Here is a 23,441-nt window from a genome sequence, read left to right as displayed (position 1 = left end):
GGATTTTGAATCTTCAGAGAGTCCTCTTTCCACCTGGACTTGCTGCCGACACTCCAGAGCCTGCATGGTGCCCTGTTTCAGGAACTCAGGGGACTGACAGGCGGCAAACCCAGACATTCCCCAGGCCCGTCACCCTGGCAGCAGAGGGCCCAGCCCTCGCTCCCCAGCTGAGCAGGCCAGAGGCCCATTCTAACCCTCGCAGGCCTTGGCCAGTGGTGACTGGAAGGAGCTGATGAACTGCAGACGGGAGGAGAAGCCAACCCTCCACACCCACCGTGATTAAAATCGGATCTTCCGAGCAGGCACCAGCGGCCACTCCGGTGCCAGGTGTATCGTAGGTGTGCCTGTGGCCTGTGCTTAGCTCTGCCCTTATCCGAAAACAGACACAAGCGAGAGCGGCTGCGTCCCTAGCCAGCGGTGCGATGCACTTGGAAGTGTTTCTCCAGCAGAGAAGGAGCGGTGTGGAGGTAGGGTGGGATTCCCGTAGCTTGTTAGCAAACCGCTCAGCAGTCTGGAAGAAGGAAGTTCTCTCTGAAAGGGAGAGTGGGCCAGAGATCTCCTTCGACATTAAAATTGAGTGACTGGGTATTTGATTTTTGGACCGTTGCTCTCAATCCCGAATGTAATGTTTATCTGGGCACGTAAGTTAGGGTCCAGTGGCAGCCCTTTGTGTCTGGCTCTGCGCTTCATCCTGGACAGGGTCAGAAGGCATGGCCTGGGGCCCTGTGTGGGAAGCAGACCAGAGTGGTCAAACTGCCCCGGCGTTCCGAGCTCCTGAGACCCGTGTGACCAGCACACTGGGGAAGGGTGGCATGCAGGTTCTGTCCCCAGGGTGGAAGAGCAGCCTCACAGCCCGGAACGGCAGTTGTTCCCCAGGCCCAGCAGCCAGCAAGGCAGGGAAGGCTCGCCCAGCTGCGTGCAGCTCTGCTGAGGTCCGGGAGGGGTCTCAGGCCCAGGCTTGGCCACGGCGGGCCATTTCTCACAGCCGCTTAGATCAGATCCTGTCCCGTGCCAGGGTGTCCCTCTGAGATGCTTCCTGTGCAGCAACGGGAGCCGGATGCACAGAGCCTGGGCTGCCAAGGCTTTCCTTTCTGTGGCCTGGCGAGGGAAGCACAGACTCCAGGGGAGTGAGGAGGCTGGGTCCAGGAAAGGCTGTGGCCCTTGGTTCTGGGGAGCAGCCATCTGTCTAGGTCAGTGTCCAGTCAGGTGCCGTCCTCAACCTTGCTCCACGGGCTGACCTGCCCCCTCACCTAGGGAGGGTCATGCTAAAGGTGCATGTCCTCACAGCCCCGGCCTAATTCCAGGATGGTGTCCTTTCCTCCAGCCTCTGTGTCGCCATCTGGCCCTGCGCAGAAGGGCAGCACAGGCAGGTGGCACCAGCCTGGTCCCTGGAGCCTCCCTCATTGCCTGCACCTGCCCCTCCCTGCTCCCCTGGAGAGCCTGAGTTTAGGGGTGTCCATATGTGCAACGTCTCAGAGCTGGCGTCCCTTTTCTTTCTCATACAGAACCTTAACGGTGAGCTGTCCTCCCTGAGGAAGGGTTTCATGGCCAAGCTGAGCCTACTGGATACCCTTCTTGGCTTGAGTACACATTAAATTAGCATATCCAAGCCCTACAGGCCAGGGGTTAAAAACAGAGCCCTGTTCAACTATGTTTAATGTAGTGTTTCTCAGATTTTTAGTTTCGGCCTCAGCAGTGCTGTTTGGGGGAGACCGGTTTCAGGTGTGTGCCTTTCTGTGCAGTCTGTGCTCGATGGCTTCCTGGGGTTTAAATGAAAATGGTGAAGTTTTTCTTTTTAAATGACCTTTTTCTTTGGGCAGTTTTATCTAGCTTGATAGATTTGGACTTGGAAAAGCCTCGCAGGCAGAGCAGTGTTCTGACTTCGTGGCCTCCTCTGCTCCCACCTCGCATTGGTACAGGACGTCCCTCAGGACCCAGCTCAGCAGGACGTTCAGACTGCACGGAGTTTTGCCCTGTGCCCCTTCTGACCCAGGGTCCTGTGTTCGACTTAGGGTTACACCTCTGCAGGCTCCTCTGAGCCTGAGAGTTCCTCAGACTTCCTTGGTTGTTGAAGGCCTTGGTGGTTTTGAGGGGCGTAGGTCAGGTGTTTTATAGAATTGGGTATTTTTTTGGTGTTCTCTTGTTAGAATGGGAGTGTGGATTCAGGATTGGGTTTGGAGACACAGAGATGGTGTCCTCATCACACCTACCAGGGGCACACACCTCACCAGTGGCCCACTGTGCTGCTGACCATGGCCACCCTACTGAGGCTGTGTGGGCAGGTGTCCCTGATGCAGTGTCCACCAGAGCTACTTCCAGGCAGTCCCACTGTGTAGCCCACTTGAAGGTGTGCAGGAGGGTTGTGTTCTTCCTCCTCGGGCAGGAAGAACTGCCCAAATGGTGAAAAGTCTATTCAGCCATTTATTTATGACCTTGTGAATATTTGCCGTGTGTTCTGGATTGGAACTCACGCTTCTGTGTTGCTTAGAGTTTTTCAGCACTAGCCACTGGGAACTTCCTCAGTTGGCTCCTGGGGCTCTGACGTATCATTGATGTGTGGGAGGTTGTTTATTTTGAGCACTTTCTTGCTTTCTGGTGCTACAGGGTGTTTCAAGCTCATCTGGAGTATTTCTTACCCCAGTGCTAGAACTGATCTTGCATCCAGCACACCCCGATTCTCTAAGTTGGAGCAACATGTTAGAAGTCAGCCTCTGGGCACCAGCTGTGTGCTGGGCAGGAGGCATCATTGCTTCTGTGTCCTCAGCAAACACAGGAAAATACAGGCATGTGTACTGGCCTGCATGTGTACACACTGCCAAATGTTCCCTCACGTGTCCATGTACTTCTGTGTTAAGCTAAACGTGAATTCATAGTAACAAAGCCAGCTCTGTTCCATTACCTTGTGCGTGAAATTGATTGGCACAGTGCCTGGTGCACTGAACAGCTTCTCTCTTTCTCTCTCTCTCTCTCTCTCTCTCTCTCTGCACTCCTGTCTGCATACCTGTAGTTATGGAGTATCTGCCCGTGATTGCACGGCACTCGCCTTGAATAATGCATCAAGCAGGGGAGATAAATTCACTCATAGCGTGGACTTCAGAAGCCACACCTAACCCTGAAAGCATTGTGATGAAGAAGAAATGAAGACTGACATGCAGCTTCCAGCCCTGGCCCCGGCGACCCAGGCCATGGAAACATGGTTTCCATGTTGTGGGAGGGCTGTGCATTTGGTGATTGAGCCCACCTGGACTTTGGAGTCAGGTGGGGAGTGGGGAGGGCCGTGCAGTGGGCTGAGTGAGACCAGTGGTTCTCAGACTGCACCGGGGACTCAGGGTCCCCTGACAGGCTTGGGAACACCCAGCTTGCCGGGCCCACCTCCAGGGGTTCTGCTTCAGCACTGTGGCGAGCCCAGCAGGTGAACGCTAGCAGGTTCTCAGGAGAGGCTGCCGCTGCCATCCAGGAGGAGCAGAGACTCAGCCAGGGACAGGTGAGGGCTCCCAGGAATCAGGGCAGACTCCCCGCATGCTGGGGTGGGTGCCGGGCGTGGAAGACTGGCAAGATTTGAGTGGGGAGGACGGAGACAGGAGTCCAGTGGGAAAGAATCGTGGAGGTGACCCGGCCAACACCGGGAAAGCAGAGCGGGGCTTCCCGGAGGAAAATCGTGAGAGAGGGCTGGCTGGCACCTGCTCTCCCTTCCCTGCTGTGCTTGGGAGGGAAAAGGTGGAGCAGAGAGGAGAGCCCAGAACCACAGCAATGCTCTATAACTGGTGCAGGTCTCCCTGGGTGGACGGTTGCCTCTCCAGGCTGTCTCACCAGGTGTCCACACCCCTCCACAGCAGTGCATGGCCTTTGCATGTCCTCCGTCCTGCTAAACAAGCACCGTGCCTTCTAAACACTTTGAATTGCTGTAATTGAATCATATTCATAATTGGCCAGATGTTCTTAAAATAGTTTGTTGTTTCATATGACTTGACATTCACATTACGGAAACAAAGACTGTTTTTTCCTTTATTGTGCATTGTGATTCTCTTAGCAAATTCCCGTTGCCAGTTTGCAGCTGCCCGGTGTTTGCAGAATCATATTCAGGCCATGCTGTGTGGAGGGAGGCCGTGAGGGGCGGCACAATACAGGCTTGTTTTAATGCGTCCCGTCGTCCCCCTGGAATCACAGTGTTGAGTGCACTCAGAGACTGTGTGTTCTACAGGGAAAGAGAACTGATGCACAGCTGGGCCAGGTGCTGCACTTCTGTTATCCCAGCTACTTGGGAGGCTGAACAGGAAGGTTATGAGTTTGAGGCCAACCTGGGCAACATGGCGAGACCCCATCTCAAAACAAACAAACAACAACAACAACAAAAGGATCTGGAATATGGTGCCAGAAATAGAAGTTTGACCTCCTTCATGTGTAGCCTGTGGGGCTGAGAGGGGAGTAGGGCCACCTGAGGTCAGCTCATGCCAAGGGCAGTGGGAAGCCACATTACCTGGGGGTGAGCAGATATCAGGGTCAGGGAGGAGAGTAGGGCAGACAGGTCCAGCTCTCCGTGCTGTGCCAAGGGTCTTGGCAGCGAGGCTGTCGACAGGAAATGGAGCCCAGCTCTGGAGCTGGGAGTAAAGGCTTGGGAGTGAGCGTGGCAGGATAGGGCAGGGGTGTGGGGTGGAGGCTGCAAGGGGCTTGGGGGCAGGAGGCGGGGAGCCAGGGACACCCATGGAGCCTCAGGCTCGGGGCACGTGTCCCCCATGGGACTTACAGCACAGCTGATGTCCAGGCAGGAGGCTGGATGCCCAGGCAGGAGGATGCCTCTCCCAAGGATCCTGTCCCGACTTGCTCCTTCCAGCGCCCTGTATGGGATTCACTAGGTGGTTTGTCCTCAGGGAATATCTACTCAGTGGCACCCAAGGAACTTTGATGACAAAACTTGAGAAAGGGATTAAAGAAAAAGGGGATTTAAAGAAAAAAATCTGATAACAATGGACCCCAGGGGTGGCTTTCATGAGAAGAGTAACTGGAGACCCAGCACCGAGCTGCGGAGCACAGTTGCAGCTGGTTTCTCTGTGCTGGTGAGGCCAGCCTGGGGCTGAGCTCTCCTGATTCCCTGGGCCCTGTGCTGGGCTGGCTGTGAGCTGAGGTCACACCCAGAGTTCCTTCTGCCCTGACATGTTGCTCGTACCCTGTCCTGCGGTGAGAGAGGGCAGGCTCTTTCTTTCTCCCTCTGGACTGGACATTGGCCTCCTCTTCTCCTGCGTGAAATATGGCCTCCCCAATCTCTGGCCCATCCCAGAGGCCTTGTTCTGAGGAGTCTGCCCAGTATGCTCTCTTTCCTCTCTAGCACCGACGCACACATCATCACATGCTGCCTTTATTATCAGCTGAGCCTTCGCTTGGTAAAGGAAGCTCCTGAATGGATGCTGAAGGTCTGGGTGGGGAACGCTCTCCTACATCTTTGAGGCTTTCCAAGATCCCAGAGCCATTATGGTTCCCTGTGTCGGTCCTTGAGAGAATCAGCCGTGGACTGTAAATGAGAGGTTGGATAAGACAAAAGCCTCTCTCCCTGGCCTCACCGGAAGCAGGGATGCAGCAGTTCTTGTTCTCCAGGTCCCTTTCGTCCCTCAGTTTAGAGAGGGAGTGCAGCCCAGGAGGGCCGAGGAAGCTGCCTCTTACCTACATCCATGTGGATCCTGAGATCTGGATGGCAAGCAGGGTGCTCATACAGTGGCGATCTTATCTAGAATTTTAAGTGAATCTTTCTTGGTTCAGCGTTTGGGAAGCATGAGTTTGGAGAGCAGGGGATGCTGGGACGAGAGAACACATACGGATCTATTGCAAAATTCGGGCGAATGCACAAAATAAAGGCATGAGGCTGAATCAAGTGGTAGGGGCACACATGACAATTAATGTCCCAGACACAAGCCTTTGTTTCTGCCAGCCGATGACAGGCAGTCACTAGGACGCCCTGTGACCAGGTGCTGAACTAAGGGTGGAAGAGGCACCCCTTTCCCACGTCCCCCAGCCTTGCTGGCTGCCTGGTGCAGGAGAGTGACCATCCAGCAAGCAGTGGGCGTGCCGTGTGGCCACTGTGCAACAGAAACCACATGGGATCTGGGACACTGGCCTTGGTGGTCTGGGCTGTGGCCAGAAACAGTTTTGGGAGGATGAGGAAGTGAGGGTCATTTTCAGCATTCTACCGGGGTCCACTGTACACTCGACACCCAATAAGTGGACCCATCTGCCCAAGCCCCGTGCCCCCTGGACTTGACAATCCAGATCTGTTGGCTCAAGAAGCAGACGGGGCAGGGCAGTTTCCCGAGGCTGAGGGTGCTCAGGGGGCAGGCGGCTGGAGAAGGTGCATCCTTGTGCGGGCCCGGGGACTGCAGGAAAAGCTTCGCTGATGGGCTTTCCAGGGATGTTTCTCCAGCAGTCACTGGAGAGCTACCAAATCCAACGCAAGCTTCTCTCCCAAGGCTGCTAAGCTTTTGCTCCCCTGGGCCGGGTACTGTGTTGGAAGGAGGTGCCTTATCACATGTACCTCAGAGCAATGGAAGGAAGAGGGGGCATTTGCCATTTTGAGGGTAGACTTGAAAGTTACCATGGAAATGGTAGGGGAACCCCACCAGACCCCAGTCAGCTCTATCTAAAACCCCAGCCCCATCAAGAACCAGCTGTTCACCTTCGGGGCTGGTGACCCTAGATGTGATCCTGCTGTGGTCCTGTGAAGACTGCAGGAGGGGAGGTCTGACCCTGTGCGTCTCTCATTTCAGACTGCTCTGCAATGACCACAGCAAGGTACCGGCCCACCTGGGACCTGGCTCTCGACCCGCTGGTGTCCTGTAAGCTCTGCCTCGGGGAGTATCCAGTGGAGCAGATGACGACCATCGCCCAGTGCCAGTGTATCTTCTGTACCCTGGTTAGTCTCTGGCTCAAGTGTGTGTTCAAAAGAACGTCAGGATGAGCCTTTTGCTGTCCTCCCAGACCCTGCAGGTGACTCTGGACTAAGCTTGTGGGTGGGTGTTCGGGTCTCCTGGTCGAGCTCTTACCAGGTTGTTGGGATTCTTCATGCATCAGGCAGGCATCCAGAGCATCCTCTGTGACGGTCACTTGTGCTGCGAAGGCAGTCCTTAAACAGCATGCTGGAAGCTGGTGGCATGGTCTAGAGGACTTGCCCTAGACCTGCCCTCCTTGCCGGTCGGGAAGACCTTTCCCATACTTCCCTGTGAGTTTAGTTTAAAGATCACATGCTGGGGTCAGAACAAGGCTGACCTCAAGGTGCACGTAGTAGCTGGAAGACGCCATTATGAGTGCCATCTTTCACTGCTTCGTTCTAAACTGGAATGTCCACAATCTGAAATCACATTTAAATGTCCTTAAGATGTAACAAACATTCCTTTTGGGCCAGATGATTTATTTTTAATGAGTATAGGAATTTCAAGCTCATGGAATTGTGTCTAACTCAAATCTAAAATTTGTATGAATCAGACAAAAAAAAAAAAAAAAGGAACACAGAAAAAATACTAAGCAAAGAAAAATGAAAAATAACTTACTTTAAGTTAATCTCATTTAATTTTACTTGATTATGCTTCCCATTCAGAGAATGGGAAGCAGAGAAGAGGAGGGAGGTTGCCAGGCCCTTGGGAGCTTTGGTCTGAGGGTACAGAGCTTGTTGCCTGGGACAAATGAGTTCTGGGGATGTCGGTACAGCAGGCTGAATGCAGTTAATGGAGCAGCACTGGGCACTGGGGATTCACTGTGAGCATGGACCTAAGGGTTCTTAGCAAAGCAAAATCACCTCAAGCCAAGAAGCAGTGACGGTATAGGGCTGGACACTTACCAGCCGATGCCTCATCTCCTCTTGGCCTTCAAATATAGCAAAGCATGGACTGTGTGTCTCACGTGCACAATCTGATTTGTCAGTTAGATTTCAGTAAAGCTGAGAACTAAAATACCACAGTTATCATCTACAAACCAAAAAAAGAAGACCTTTCTCAATATTCTGAAGAGGCAAAGCCTGGCGGGGACGCGGCTTGGGCAGAGCGCTTCCTAGCACGTCAGGGTTGGGTTCCAGCCCCAGCACCACACACAGCCATGGGGTTTTGCTTCTGAATCCAATTGCTGCCATAACGGGGCATCTAGGCAGCTGCCTGTGGATTTTTCCAGTGCAGGGATTAGAGTCTATTGCGGAGATGGTCTCTAGCCTCTCCTGCCTCTGCAGTGGCAGCACGGGCATGGTGTGGGATGTAGGCACGGCCCAGGTCACCATCTCTGTCCTACCGAGAGGGAGAGTGAGCCTTGGACATTCAGGTCCTTGTCCTCGCATTTCTTGATGCTGGGCTCTGACTTTCTCTTGGTCAGAAGACATCCTGGCTCATGCTTCCTCCTCCAGACACCTCGTCAGTGGTCAGTGCAGGACTCAGAAGAACCAGTCAACCGAGGCTCCAGATTAAAATGAAGTGAATCCATCGCAGTACTGGAATTAGCATTCGGAAATGTGCCTCTTTAAAGCCCTTGAAAACTCTCTTCACCCCGGAAGGAAGGAACTTGCCTTTGACATTCTTCTGCCATGGGGAGATGGGGGCAGGGAGGCTGTGACAGGGTGAGGACTTCACACAACCAGCTGGCCCCGTCTCCTTCCGGAGGATGAGCCCTCGCAGAGCTGCCTCCTCACCCCGAGGGGACCCCTTCCGGGCTCCCCTTTTCTGCAGATGCCTTTGGACATGTTTGCCTCAGAGACCATCCAGTGTTTCTCCTTCTGGAATATTCTGCCTTCCAAGGCTTTTGTGGCATTATTGTTGGTTTTCTGCTTCCCGAAGACGGGAGTCACATGAACAAGTGACTCTACTTCAGGCCAGGAGCTTAACTGGAGCTGAGGAATGTGCACGGAGGAAGCTGGAACTGCACCGCAGAGGTGCAGCTGGGATTGCCTGGAAGCAGCTTGCTCCCCACACCCTTCATTAGGAGTTAAAGGTTGACAGCAGCTTACCTTCCATCTCGTGAAGAGGTGTCCTCTGCCATGATTCTGTGGGTCACGTGCCTTCCCATCTGGTGTGATTCAGGCCACCCATGCCTGGGCAGATGATGGAGGACCCAGGGCCTGCGGAAGGAGGACTTACTTACAGCATCTGCAGCCGGCTTCCTCCTCAGTTCTGCCTAGAGCAGCAGGAGCGGAAGAGTTGGGACAGCAGTCACCAGCTGAGTGTCCAGAGGAACCTTTGCTCAGAAAACACCCAGAGCAATGCTGTGGTGCATTGGTTTTGCCAGCACTGTGCTGCATCTCTGTCCCTGGTCACTGGGAAAGTTGCACACAGCAGCAGGACATCCCCAGCTGGACACACTGTCTGACCTGCCTTTCCCAAACATGTGAGCAGGACAGGGTCTTCCTGCCAGGTACTGACGAGCCCCGTGCTGACGCCTGTTCCCAAGCCTCCCCTGCTCCCGAGGGCCCTGGAGGATGAGTCCTAGGTTTTCTTGGCGATTCTGTTGCGGCCTTGAGAGCCTGGGCGTTGAGGTTCTGTGGATGGGACTGGACAGGAGCAGGGTGATCTGATGAAGAGTCACGGTGGCTCCAGGGACGGTTGGGTCTGTGTACCTTCCCGGAACTAGACCAGGCTCTGGGAACCTGGTGACAAGGGGAACTACCAGATAGCTCAGATCTTTCCATTTTGGACAAATGTGAAATGAACTTTAAATAGCCAAATGTGAACCTACATAGCCATACGCAAAGCAGTCAAATGCAGCCAGTAGGTCCTTGGATAAGATCCTGGAGGGAGAGGGAGGGCTTTTGACATTTGTTTCCCAACCAGGCAGCCCTGCCCTGCCTGGAGAGCCAATCCTGTTTCCATTTTGGCCACTGCTTCCGTGGCCTATGTGTTCAGTGGCCCGTGAGGCTCTTTAGAACCAGACTCTCCAGTGGGACAGGCCACGGCTCTTCGGTCTCCCCACGCTTGCAGTTTGGGGAGGTTAGAATGTTTGTCCTGCTTTATTACTGACAAGGTGGCTTCCAACTGAGAGTGATGTTCTCACCCCAAAGGTGGGAATGCGGGAGGCTCAGGATGTGAGGCGCCATGGTCCTGGCCTCCTGTCACAAGAGAACTTCTGTGAAGACGGGGCTCCGTTCCACCCATACCCATTCTAAGTTGAAAATGTTATGAGGCCAAAAGGGCGCTAAATCCCCTGGGCCTACCTGATGTCACAGCGTAGCCACACAGTGAGCTGGATAGCATTGGCGTCCCCTCCTGACTGTGTGATTGGCTGTGAGCTGAGGTTCCTTCCTGCTGCCCAGCATTGTGGGAGAGGATCTGAGGGCATTTACTAGCTGGGGCAAAGGTCCGTCTGGAAAGTTCCAAGGACACTTTCACTACATTCACCGCTTTTGCATCATCAGAGTGGAAACATTGTTCAGGCAAACCCTGGTGATGTGGGGTCTCTGGCCTTTGCCCTGCAGAGAGAGCTATGGCACTTGCAGGGGGACAGTGCACCCCATGTGGCAGGAGAGCAGAAGACTTCAGGGGCTTTGGACTTCCTCCTGGGGTGTGAACCAGCGGAACCGTCATTGGGAGCACTTAAGGGAACAAGGGTGTCGTAACATGATGGGACCAGAGGGAGACCTTGCCCGGGTTCCACCAGTTTCTAAATCATAGCAGTGACATGGTTGGAGGGGACGGGGACCACCAAAATGCAGGGTTGGCATGGCTGGGCAAAGCAGAGAGACCAGCAACCTTGTCACCCGCAGAAGGGCCACTCTAGGACCTCCTACCTCAGGCAGGAGCCACGCGGGAGCCCCACTTCTGCAGGCCACTACCCAAGCTAACAGACGTGGCCTGGCTCTCTGCGGAGATGGCGCATCCCTAGAGCCTGAGACTGGGCCCCTCCTCTAATTCCTAGACTCCTCCCACTTCCTCCTCCCACAAGCAGCTCCCTCCACCTGAAGCTCCCTAACTCTTGTACTATCTGGTCTTAAACGTGCCCTTCCCTTTGCCCAGTGCTGTGACTGTGTGTACTGACCTCTGCCTGGCACTGGGTGGACCTTAGGACTGACCTAAGCCCTCTTCCTGGCACTTAGTGGACGGTAGGACAAGGTCCATTGCTTGAAGGTTGTGGACTGGAGTCCCGCGTGGCTCAGGGCAGGGAGAGAGAGATGCGCCTGCTCTGTTCTCCTTCCAGTGACTCCCCTGCTGCTGCTGCTGCTCTGCTGCCACCTCTCCCAGGAGGTTGGTCTAATTAATCAGGGGGTCGTTGGGTTGAGAGGAAGCTTGATCTCTATCTCATCACGTGGGATCAGCCTGCCCTGGTAAGAAGGAATCAGAGCAGTTTTCAGAGTGCCCTTTATCCCAGGGCCCCTGTGTTCAGATGAGTGTGCACAGGAAGGCCTGATGTGTGTAGAACAGTTGGAATCGCCTGCTCTGCCGGCTGGTGGACCCCAGGACCCGACACCCCATCCCTGCCTGCAGGCCGTGGTCCTAGGCCAGGCCTCTCCTCTGAGGCCTGAGCAGTGTTGAGATGGGAAAGTCCAGCAACCTGGGTGGCCTCTGCAGAGGCCTCCTCCTGGGGTTGACTCTCAAGCGGAGCGAGGTAGCCTGGGAGCGGGGGAACAGGGCAGGTGCGTTCCGGAGCTGAGAGGAGACAGAGGGCTGGTGTGCCCACACCTGCACGCAGGAGAGTTGGGCGGCAGGGGTCTGAGTCCTCAGAACCTGAGTCCCGGCTTCTAGCCGAGCACTTTGCTCTGAGCCTGAGAGCTCTAGTTTCTCAAGCTTGGTGTGCGTGTTTGCTCGTCTGTAGTGTGAGAAGTGCCAGGAACAGGGAGGACGAGGGGTTCTGTGAGCCCAGGAGGAAGGACGGCAAGCAGCCCGCCCCACTTGGTGTTCTGAGGGTGTTTCCCACACCTTCAGCCCATGCCTTCCCCCAGCACCTGCCATCAGCCCCGTGTCAGAGCCCGGGAGGGAGACAGGGCTGCAGTGGTCCCCGCTGCCCACCTTACCCACTGCTCCAGGGGCAGGACTCCTGAGCTGGAGAGCTCTGTGGTGATGAGTATTGTGCCTGGACAGAATCAGGTTGGTCGGTGGGCTCCCCCAGGGGCAAATGGGTGCAGTATTAGCTGATGCCCACAAGGGCACTGCAGGGTTCTTCCTTATCCTTTTGAAGGACAAGCCCCTGGGGAACCCTTCTCAGAAACTTCAGGAGAAGGTACGAGGCAGCCAGGGAAGCAGAGCCCTGGTTTTAGGACCCTCAGCCTGTGCAGAGCCGTGGTGGTCAGAACACACCATGTGGTTAGGAGAGGGTCCCAGGGGTTAGCAGGAACAGAAGAGTACATGGAGGTGAAAGCAGTTTTCAAAAACATGTTAAGTGTAAATTTTTTATTCTAGTACTTTTTCCTAAGCAGTGTTCATATTTTTGTCTCCTTGTCCTATGAGTAAAATCACATTCCTGCAGTCTCCAGGAAAGCGCCCGTTGCCAGAACAGACACTGTAGAGCTCACAGGCGGTTGGCTCCATGTTCCCAAGGCCACCCAGCAGGATCCCTTGCAGGATTCCCATGAAGCTGTCCTCTGAAGGCTGTGCTTGTAGAGCCGCCAGCCTACGTGATGGTCGGTTGGCCTTTCAGAGGGCCAGCTGTGCGGTTCAGCTGCTTTCCAGTGGCGGTATGTAGGCAGCTCTGTCTTGGGTCTCGAGGTCTGCTGAGAGGCAGAGGAAGGCCTGCTGCCAGGCATCTGGTTATTCAGGGCACATTCACACATCTGTCCATCCAGCCTGTCCCTGTGTGCAGCGCTGACCTATCATGTGCTGCCTACCAGCACTGCTAGCTATGAGAAAGAGAAATAATAAGCCGTTCTTCCTGTCAGACAACTTGCCATCTGATCAAGGAGCAACATTACTGAGTGACTGATCACCGATGGATGCAGACGTGCTGGAGGGCACCTGGGGCTCACCTTGCCCGGGAGCTCCGGAGTCCTGGGACCATCTCTCTGTCTGCCAGGCTCACTCTGCACCCTGAGGATGTGAGGCGTCATTGCAGCTGTAGGTGGTGAGCTGAGTCCAGTCAGCTCTGCCATTCCGGGGACCTTGCTCCTCAAACCCTGTTCTCTGGGGTCCCGCCGTGCTTTTGTTTGGGCCTGCCTGCGTATGATGTCTGTAATTCACAGTTCCTGGTGACCAAAGCCTTGAGCACAATTTGAGTGCTTTTCTCTAAGTAGAGACCTCAGTGGCCAACAGGCCTTGGAGGAGAAGAGACAAAACTCAGACCTGCTGTAGTTTGGGGTGAGGCAGATACATCTCTGTCCCACTTCTTGGCAGGAAACCTCTGCAAATCAGCGAGCTGTCTCCTCATTGGGTTTCAGAGTTGGAAGCCACAGTGGAAAATGAAATGCTAGAACATTCTGTGGTTCCACTGCCTCTCCCCTCCTTCCCCTCGTACAGCTGATGCCTCTTCCCTAGAATTCCTTTGTCCCTCCGGCCCCCTTCATCTCCCGGAGTCTTGCCTGGCCCCACCCAGAGGGACCCGAGCTCTTCCTTTAGGTCCAGGTAGAGCCCCACTACCCCTTGTGGTGGCCCGTGACCCAGAGCACCGTGGGCGACGCTCACCCTCCGCCCTCTGCAGGCCGTGAGGTCTGCGTGTCTGGGATGGCTCTGCCGGCACAGCACCCTGGGCTCGCCATGACTCGGCCCCTCTGTCGAAGGCGCTCACAGTTCTTCGCTCTTCAGTGCTTGAGGTAACAGAAAACACTTCATAAATGATTGCTCACAGGAGAATTCTTAATTGAGGAAGAAGTAGGCAAAAAGTTAAAACCAGCCCACAAAACCACCAACTTTGGAGTCAGGCACACCTGGTGCTGTGCTTCCAGAGAATGGCTGTGGGGAGCCTGGCTTGCACCTCTGCCAGAGGTGGGTGACACCTCCCAGACTCTCACGCATGCTTATGTGGTAACAGTGAGGTGACTTAGCAGAGAGCCGGGCACTCAGAAGGCACTTGATTCCTGAGAGCTCCAGTAGATATGATCCTGAGAAACTGTCTCCTTCTGCATTAGGACTACATCTTCATTGTCACTAAAGTTTCTCTCTTCATATTTTTTGCGTGCCTTCCAAGACATCTTTTGCTGCTAGTTAAGAAACATGGCTGAGTCATGACCCACTTCATATCTGCAAGAAGATAGGGTTTTTGTGGGTGCATGATTAGCCACTCAGACCCTCTTTTGCTCTCTGTGGTAAACAAATTATTATTCTCACGACAGACCCTCAGAAGGGAGATGCCTCCTGAGGGCATGTGGCATTCACTCCGAGCTGCTTAAAGCCAGCCGCGATCAGTCTCCCTGCCACAGTGGTGCTGAGATACTTCCCGTCTTAATCAGGGTTTTCATCTAGGGAGAACAGCACTCTGTCATTACAAACCGCGCTGCCCAATGGTGTCCGGGTTCTCACATTCCACTGGCTTAAGACATTCCGGGGCCCTGCAGAGACCCAACTTTGACAAACTTAATTGCAGAATGTAACATAATGAGCTTGACGTGGAGGGCCTGGGCTTCGTAAGGCGTTGATCAACTGGGCAGGTGAGGGTGCAGGGCCACTGTTCCTAGTTGGTGCTGTGGCCACATGCTCCTGTGTACTCTCTCTTGCTGTCACAGAAGCCCAGGAGGACGGGCATCCCTGTCTTACCATTGAGGGAGCCCTGGCCTGAACACACTGGGCCACGCTCCGTCCTCTGAGCACAGCAGCCAGCATTGCTTGCCTCTCATCCCACGCCTGTGAGGGTCTTGCTGCCTCCTGGTGCTGGCCTGACCACAGGCAGGACATTCCCCTTCTCTGCCAGCTGCAAGCAGGCCATTTCCACAGCCCTTTGCCACCCACTGAACCAACCACCGTGCCTCCTGGCAGGTCAGCTGCCTGCCAAGAGCAGTGGCCGCCCTGGCGGGCTCCGTAGAACTCTGCTCTTCCTCCTTGAGGGCCTCCTGTGTGAGATTGTCTCTGACAACCCTGCCATAGGGTGCCCAAGACCAGGCTGCAGGCCCTCCTTCCTGAGGGGTGTGCTGGCGAAAGGTAGACGTAGCCATGATCGTTCAAGTTCAGGGCCGTGCAGTCTCAAAGCCTCGACAGATCAAAGCAGCAGAGGCTGAACTGTCAGGGCCTCTCAAGCTCTCCATGCTATCATTTGCACCAGAAGCCATCACTCTGGAGAGAAGCTCTGGGAAACAGCTTTCTCCAGATGGCTTTGATTTCCATTTTTAAAGAAATTTCTGTCTAGAGTCTTTGATGAATGAAATATCCCGCTTTGCTAGAACAGGGGGAATTACCCATTTAGATCAAAAGATTCTCTTTATACCAGGAATATGCTCTTCTCCATGAGTCTTCCTAGGCTTTCCCACAACTCTACTGTAAGGTAGATTAATCGCAGACTGTGGGCTGGGAACGTGAGAAAGGATGGGGACTCAGAGAAGAGCAAGAATTTCTGTTGGCCTGTGGTTTGGGCCCACGCATTTAACCATGCATTTTTTTTAATGAAACTGGTTTCCTTTCATTACTATGGCATTTTAATGGTGTTACTGTAAGGTCATGATAACGTTGCTTTTTTGAACTTCAGTGTTATCTGGGACCACCAGGCTTGGATGCTGATTTGGGGATGCTGTTGAGGTGTTCTACATTATTTCCCTTTCCCCTCCTGGCCCCAGTTTCCTATGCTCTTTGAGTTCTTGCTGAGCTTCTCCCAGTTCCTGCCCCTGGTGGCTCTTGGTCAGGGCCAGCTGGGTGGGCCTGGCTTACGATGTGCTGTTTGGGGAACACCGGATTTCTAAGACTAACAGAGTGAAACCAGAGGAAACTGGTGGGGGGAAGGGTGGCGGCGGCTTTCCTACCTGCCGTGCCTAGTGTCCTCCTCCTGATATCTTTGGCTCACTGCAGATCGTAAGCAGTGCTCCCATTAAGTACAGTTGGAGTAAGTCATTGCAAGGTAGGTGAGGCGTGGTGAACAGAGATGGCAATCCGTGGCTTCTCACGGGACAGACAAGTGAGCCTGGGTTTGAATCCAGCTCTTGCCGACTGGGTAAGCTGCCAGGCTCTTCTCAGGGGACTCAGGTTCACATCTGCAAGGTGGGACGGTCATCCTGGCATTTCTTGTGAGAATGTGCTAAGGATGAAGAGTGTAGTGCAATGCCTGACATCTGCTCGTTTGGGAAACGCCACTTCCTGGCCTCCCTTTCCACCTGTTGCTGCAAGGGATGGGCTTCTGTGCTTGCTGAGCTTGTGTGCAGGGCCCTAACCCTGCCTCAGTCTGTGAGCCAGCACATAATCCTGGCGCAGACGAGGGGCATTTGGCAAATGAAAAACTGCCACTAAATCTCCACTCTGGTGGTTGCTATGAGCTGCACAGTGCAAAACTGTAATGGAACAGCGTGCTCAGTTGGTCGGTGTCTCAGCACATAATTGCGCCTTTGCATTGAGGGAGTAAAGATGCTGACATTTACTTTTCTGCTTCTCTTTCAGTGCCTGAAACAGTATGTTGAGCTCTTGATCAAAGAAGGACTGGAGACCGCGATCAGCTGCCCGGATGCTGCCTGCCCCAAACAGGGCCACCTGCAGGAGGATGAGGCATGTGCAGACGAGCAAACCAGTTTGCTGACAGAGCACCAGCTAGCGTGCCCGGCGTAGCTTGCACCTGCTCTGGATTCGGCTCAGGTTGATGTTGCCTTCTGTTCGGACCCTCGGCTTCTTACCCTCCACTTGTGTGTTCTTTTCTTTTAGATTGAGTGCATGGTTGCAGCTGAAATTATGCAAAGATATAAAAAGCTACAGTTTGAAAGAGGTAGGTGACCCAGTGTATTAACCAGTTATGATGCCTTTAACATGTGGGTGTCTCTGGGGGGCTTCTTTGGGGAAGTATAATTCTATACCATTTGATAGGAGTGAAAAAGTCATAAAATAGGTTTGAAAAATTTTGGATAAATTGAACTTCAAGGGTTGAACTGACTTTTTGAATTCTCTGAACAGCTCACAGTAGAAGGCCTTGGCAGGTGACCCTTTTGGTAGCAGGAAGAACTGCTATTTGTTTATAGGGACTGAGTTTTGTGGGGGTGGTTTAAAGGGATATGACCCTCATGGGACATTATTCTTCAGGCAGGTTAGTGGTTTCAGAACTAAATTCTGAGTCCTACCCTGAATTTGAAAGATGAAAATCACAGAAGAGAGTCCCAAGGCTAAGCATGCTCCTGTGGTACCTCTCAGAACCACCGCCCCGAGGGCAGCCAGAGTCCAGGCGTGCAGCCTGCGTGGATTCACCGCGTGCTGCAGCTGAGGTCGTGCTTACCACTACGAGGGGTAATCAGGCCCATGTCTCAGTGTCACAGCCCCTCAAAGCTGGCTGGCATCTGTCAAGATGAGATCCAGGGAGGCTGACTGAACAGCTTCCTGGTTTCTCACACTAGCAGACAGTTGGGGAGCAGATCCCCAACCCTCTGCCTTGCCCTCTCCCACTGGGCCCTGCACAGCGCTCCTTACTGGAGTGGGGCCTAATGCAGACCCCGGGATCGTCCAGAGGACCAGGAGGTTAAGTGGGGAGCCAGTGTGCACAGAGCAGCCATGACTTGGATTGGGGTCACAAGGCAAAGCATGAAGCAGTTTGACTATCAGGGTGAGGTCTCTGTCTTTGCTCTCAAGTCCCCCGAGATCATACAGTGGTATCTGAAAGAGACTGTGAGCCCCATTGGCCTCGCTTTCATGTACATTCTGGGCCTCAGGCTGTCTGCAAAATAGGAAGTAAGAGATATGAGCAGGTGCCCTTCTGTGGGACCTAGCTGTGAGGACACTGCACAGGACTCTAGGGTCTTTGGCATGGTTGGTGGTCCCGAGACCCTCACTCCCTCTCTCCAAAAATGTCTTGCCCACACCAGGGGTTCTCTACTGAGCTGACCTGCAGCCCAGATGACTGGCTTACAGGGACCCCTGGAAAGCCGTCGGTGGCAGCTCATGGGCCTTCGTTTTTAAAAGGTGCCGCGTTTCCCTAGGAGGCTTACTTCTCCAACGGCAGCAGCCCTGCCTGTCCGACTTCATAAAGATCGAGCAGGATTTAATGGCTCTGACACTTGTTTTCAAGGGTTTGTTTCTTTCAATGACCCTGACCATTCACTCTGGGGCAGTTTGTCAGGCAGTGCTGAAGTCAGGGTGGGGAGCTATAAAACTGATTAATTAGAATGTGTGAGACTTTTAGTTCTCTTCTGAAAATATTTTCCAGGGAGAATCTTGACAGAAACTGGGAGTTGCTTAGGTTACAAGAAGATGAACTTTCTGTGACATCAAATTTAGTTCAAAAATGCAGCTGGGTAAATTTCCCTACCTAAAATTTCTAACTTGTTTTTTTGGTACATTGGCTTCGTCAAAAATGTTTTGTTCTCTTGCATAAAAATGAAGCCAACTTGACTTAGGTTAGAAAAGAACCCCTTAAATCTCTCTCTTGAAAATGTTTCACTGACATTCTGTTAAGTTTATTTTTTTTTTGTTTTTTTTGTTTTTTTTTTTTTAACTTTTGAAGGATTTAGACTTAATACTGCAAAAGACCTGTTTGAATGAAATAGGAGCATATCAGAACTAAAGCATAGCTATGGGTTTCATCCAGTCCCTTGAAGAGAGCAGGCTTGGAGATGTGATTGCTAGGCAAACTTGGACTTGTTCTGTGCCCTTACAGTTTGGTCAGCCGAGGACATCTTAGAAGAAAACTCATTTCCGTGCTTTTCCAATAGCATTTAGTTACCAAAAACTCCTGTCGTGAGCGTAAGTTGCAAATGTGTCTTTATTTAGACTTAGTGTGTCACTTCTGATTTAGCAGCCTTGACTTGAATTTAAACGTATCCACCTCCCCAGGGACCAAGGGAGGGGCTCCAGAGCTGCCTTTCCTCTCTGAACCCCTCCCTCCCTCCTGGCTACCTCCAGCACCTTGGTGGGGACAAGCTTTGGAGGGGGCCTGTCCGTCAGCCCCCCTGTGTGTGCCCCGAGGCATCTCCGCTCCTGTTGGAGTGCCTGTCCTGCAAGACTGCAGGTGTTTCTTTCTGTGTCCATCTGTCTGAAGCGTGGTCCTCCTAGGAAAGGGACTACAGCTTCCTGGGTTCTCTATCGCACTTCCAGTAGGGCTCCTGGGCAAAGGAATGCCAAAGTCAAGCCTTGTTCTCTGTTTTGTTTTTTTAAAAAAAAACAAGCTCAGAGAGGTTAAACGATAAGCAGAGCTTTCCAGCAGTCATCAGCCCGACAAGAGCAACAGCTCCTGAGCTCACTTGTCTTCCGACAGAGCCCACCCGCTACCACAGGCTGGCACAAGGGTACCGGCCAGTGGGCAGTGCAGTCCCTGAGGGTGTGCTGGCCTTGTCCTTTACAGCACGCCTCTTGGAAGTAAAATCCGTTCAAAAATAAGCAAACAAACAAACAAAAGAAGATCCACCTTTTTGAAAAACATTGAACATTTTTACAAGTAGGAAGTTCTTAGGACCCTCTTTTATTAAGATCAGATAACAAACTAATATTACAGCAGTCTTAAAAGCTCTTGGGATTGGAGTTACGTTATGTTTTAGTTTCTCCTACTTTTTCAGAAGATATATCATTTGCCTCATTTGAAAATGGGTTTCATATGTGCATGAATAAAATCTGGCAGACATAATATGATGTATAAGATGCAGTGCCTATTGCAGGCAGGGGCACGTGTGTACCTTCTGAACAGACACGAAGGAGCCTGCTGTGGCCTTCCTGGCCACTGGTTCCTGTCTTGTACCCAGAGCTGGGAAGGACAGTGGGGTTATTAATCGATGTCTAAGTCAGAAGCCGGGGGCTGTGTTCCTGGGGCTCAGTGGTCCTGGCAGTGTAGGAAGGATGCTGGCAGTCAGCACATTACCCACAGGGAATTCACTTGGGGACAGACAGTGCCATGTCACATCTCTGTGAGGACAGAAGTCACAAAGTGGACGTTGTTCCCATGGAAACCTTCACTAGGCCTCCGCACCCCTCCATGTGGGCAGAATGGGCCCTGCCCTGAGGTGGGATCGGGACACCGTCTCCCACTGTGGCGCAGGAGTGGGGTGGGAGGTGTCTGCTCTGGAAGGGCAGGAGAGGTGGCCGGCTTCGGGAAGACTTGCTGTCAGGGGCTCCCAGAGCACAGGCTGTGCCGTGGGGCCAGTGTCTGAGGCAGACATTCTGCTCTGGGCAGGCTGCCACCAGCAGAGAGGCAGGAGCAGGCGAGGACCCCTGTCCTGTGTCCTGTGTCGGCAGGTGTGTGAGCACCTGTGTCACAGCTGCGCAGGTGGGGGACATGTCCCTAGGCAGGGTCCTGGCTGGACTCACCCACACACGCAGAGGGATAGGTATGAGTCAGGGCCACGAGGCCACCCATCAAGCGAGTCCCCTTCCTGTGGCAGCTGCCTGGGTCGCCTCGCATTCTGTCCTGAGTTGTCCTGGGTGGCAAGGAGTGCCAAGGCCCCCCAGCTGCCGGGGTACCCCTCTGCCTGCTGTGTGCCTGGCTGTGCCTGCACGTGAGCGTGCACCCCGAGAGCTGGGAATCCCCACAAACGGTGATGCGGTCAGCTGCTTAGGAGCTGGTTTGGTCCATGCTCTGGGGCACCTGGAGGGCTTCATTTACGGCGATGAACGCCATCTGAGTGACGACAGGTTCCCCAGCTCCTGGGCTCCTTCACTGTCAAGTTCTTAGTTTCCCGCCAGCCCTGTCATGGCGGTAGCCTTGTGCCTTTGGTTGATTCACTGGTTATGAAAGGCAGGAGATAGTCCTGTCCGGTCAGCACTGGGCCAGCCATGGTCAGCGGCCTGGCCCAGCTACTGTCATGATGGTTTTCTGGAACCTTTGTTTATAGGTTGTCCCCATGTCTACTTTTCACTCCCAAGGCAAAGCCCAGCAGATGCCATGGAAACCCCATGGTCCACAAAGACTTGAGTCATCCCTGCCTAGCCCTTCCCAGAGGTTCCCAGCCTCTGTGCTAGAGGTCATCATCAAGGTGACGTCCAGCAGGACCTAGTACCTGCATCTGGCTGCCTGCTTACTGAGGAGTGGGTTGGCCACAGGAGGGCACAGTCAGGAGGGCAGCGAGGGATTTAGTAACTAAGTTCCTGCCTGTCCAGGGCCAGTGTGTCCAGCTCAGGTCTGGGCCCCTCCACCCCAGCCTGCTGCAGATCCCCAGTGAGTCCAGCTCCCCTCTTCCATGAAGGTGAGCCAAACCTGTCTGGCCACCAGTCACAGGGCTGAGACGATCGCAAGGGCTTTTCATTGCTTTCCAAGTTGCCTCAGCAATTTCCATTTTCCCAAGTTTGCTTCTCGAGGAGTCCGCAGCTCTGCCCTGCGGCTCAGGCACCCGCAGCCTACCTGGAGAGCCGCCGGCCTCTGGTCGCCTTTCGGCAGAATGCTAGCGTTTGTGCCGTCCCTCCCTACCTCTCACTGGGACTTCAGTGTCTTCCGGGACAGGAGGGGATGAAGTGAATAACCAAGCTTACTGCAAAGGGCAACCCGGGACCAGTTGTTTAAATAAATGCATTTTTTTGGAAAAGGATGTGAAGGAATAGGAGTGTCAGCATATCCTGTCTTTAAAAATAACCTTCCTGACTAATTCCATTAAATCAGGCTCTTAGTGACTGGGGCTCTCGTTTAGGGGTGAAATCCTGCTGGCAGAGGATTCATTTGACTCAGTACTTAGCTTGTGGCTTTTTTAAATCTGGGAAGGGGACAGTGTTAGGCAGATGAACCATCTAATTCAGACACCGGCTCTTCCTCCTTTCTTTCTGTCCTTTACAAGTGTGACCTGAGTGCAGACTGCAAAGCCCTGAGGCTGGTTTAGAGGCCATAGGAGGACACAGGCCTGACTTCAGGAAGCTGTGTCCTTGGGGCAGACAAGGAATCCTGGTGCCAGCACTCAGGCAATGCCTGCAGTGACAGGCGGGCACAGCTCTCCAGAGTGCAGGGCCTGAGAGCTCTGAGCCTGGCCTGGAGGGTGAGCAGACATCCCTGGGGGCCCCAGTTGGCTCCGGGTACAGGGGCAGCCTCTCCAAGGACACCTGGGGAGTCTGGAAATCTGCTGCACCATAGGAACAGGCTTGGAGGTCAGGAGGGGCTGGAGGGGCTGGGGGAGCAGGACAGAGTTGCCAGGGCTGAGCCGTCTGGCTGCCTTAGCGGGACACCTCCTGCTCCCCACACTGGGCAGGGCCTGGTGGAACTGCTGCAGGCCGAGCCTGCCAGCCCCCCTAGGCTCTAGGTCTGACTCTCCCGTTTTGTCTCCTTGTGCTAGAGGTGCTCTTCGACCCGTGCCGGACCTGGTGCCCCGCATCCAGCTGCCAGGCGGTGTGCCAGCTCCAGGACATGGGGCTGCAGACCCCACAGCTGGTGCAGTGCAAAGCCTGCGACATGGAGTTCTGCTCCTCCTGCAGAGCCCGCTGGCACCCTGGGCAAGGCTGCCCAGAGACCATGCCCATCACCTTCCTCCCCGGAGAAACCAGGTACCTCTGGCCACGAACTACTCTGAAGGCCTGGGGGGCTGCAGGCTGGGAGTAGGCAAGCGCCCTAGGGTCGCGGCTGCACGTCCATCCGCCTCAGCGCGCTCTCTGCTTCTTGAGGCCGCAGTTATTTGCTTGATGGGTGAGTTTTGAGAACCATTTGCCGGGACCAGCCAAGGCTTTGACAGCGTAAGACTTCATAAGAACCACACTGCACTACTGGCCTGCAGGAGCAAACGTGCAGACAGTGTCACCGCACAGGGTTTCGAGTCCTGCCGTGCCTGCTGCTTTTCCACAGTGCAATGTTGAAGTGACTCCTAAACAGAGGTGTAGGAACAGGACCCAGGGTGGTGGGCGGTGGCGTGGACCCCAGAAGGATCACCAACCCAGGTTTTCAGCTGCTCCAAGCCAAGGAAGCCATGTCTCCCTGGAACTAACACATCCTTGGGAGGATGTGGAAGCACGCAGGACTTCGACCCCGTCCCCCCACAGCCAGGCGACCCTGCTCTTTGGCAGGTAGACTTTGTAGCCTCATTTTTATACCCTGAAATCTGGTGGAAGGAGCCATAGAAATTGGTAATATCTGGGTATTTTTTCCCTAACAAAATGTGCGCTGTCACTTGACCCTGTCGGGAGAGAGGCCAGGCTCCTGATGGATAGAGGACTGCCATGTCTGCCCACTGGTCACCGCAAGGAGTCCTCCCCAGCGGCTCCCTGCCTTCCTCTCTCCCTTCTCTTCTCTCAGGGGCCCATTCTCCCCGCCCCGGCCACAGGTCCTCTGTTCCTGCATCCCCTCCCTGGCCCACTCCTGTCTGCACGTTGGTTTCTATGTCTTTAGTGCCCCTTCGTCATCATCCTGCATCCCACATACTCCTTGCTACCCTTTGGACACGGCTCACGTGCCCTCTGCTGAGCTCCCTCGTCCCCAGCACAGGGTTGTGACTCCACCCTCTTCCTGCTGCAGATTGTCTGCACTGGCCCTTCTGGACACTGTCGTAGGTCATC

The 23,441-nt window shown here is 54.0% G+C and overlaps 1 protein-coding gene across 5 annotated transcripts in view; it reads left to right on the top strand.

The window, feature by feature from the left end:
- Window positions 1-23,441, top strand: part of Rnf144a (ring finger protein 144A) — a 100,885-nt gene that overhangs the window by 59,423 nt on the left and 18,021 nt on the right. For 4 of the 5 annotated variants that reach the window (XM_047523229.1, XM_047523227.1, XM_047523230.1 and 1 more), the window contains 4 exons: window positions 6,753-6,898; window positions 16,452-16,556; window positions 16,710-16,770; window positions 22,232-22,439. In XM_047523229.1, the coding sequence (XP_047379185.1) occupies window positions 6,764-6,898; window positions 16,452-16,556; window positions 16,710-16,770; window positions 22,232-22,439 (509 nt within the window). In that variant the 5' untranslated portion in view covers window positions 6,753-6,763. Of the gene's footprint in view, window positions 1-6,752; window positions 6,973-16,451; window positions 16,557-16,709; window positions 16,771-22,231; window positions 22,440-23,441 lie in introns of those variants that run through there. The other variant, XM_047523231.1, reaches the window with a different exon arrangement.

Source organism: Sciurus carolinensis, chromosome 13 (assembly GCF_902686445.1).
Source record: "Sciurus carolinensis chromosome 13, mSciCar1.2, whole genome shotgun sequence".
Classification (NCBI taxonomy): Eukaryota; Metazoa; Chordata; class Mammalia; order Rodentia; family Sciuridae; genus Sciurus; species Sciurus carolinensis.
This window is presented reverse-complemented; position numbering and strand designations above follow the sequence as displayed.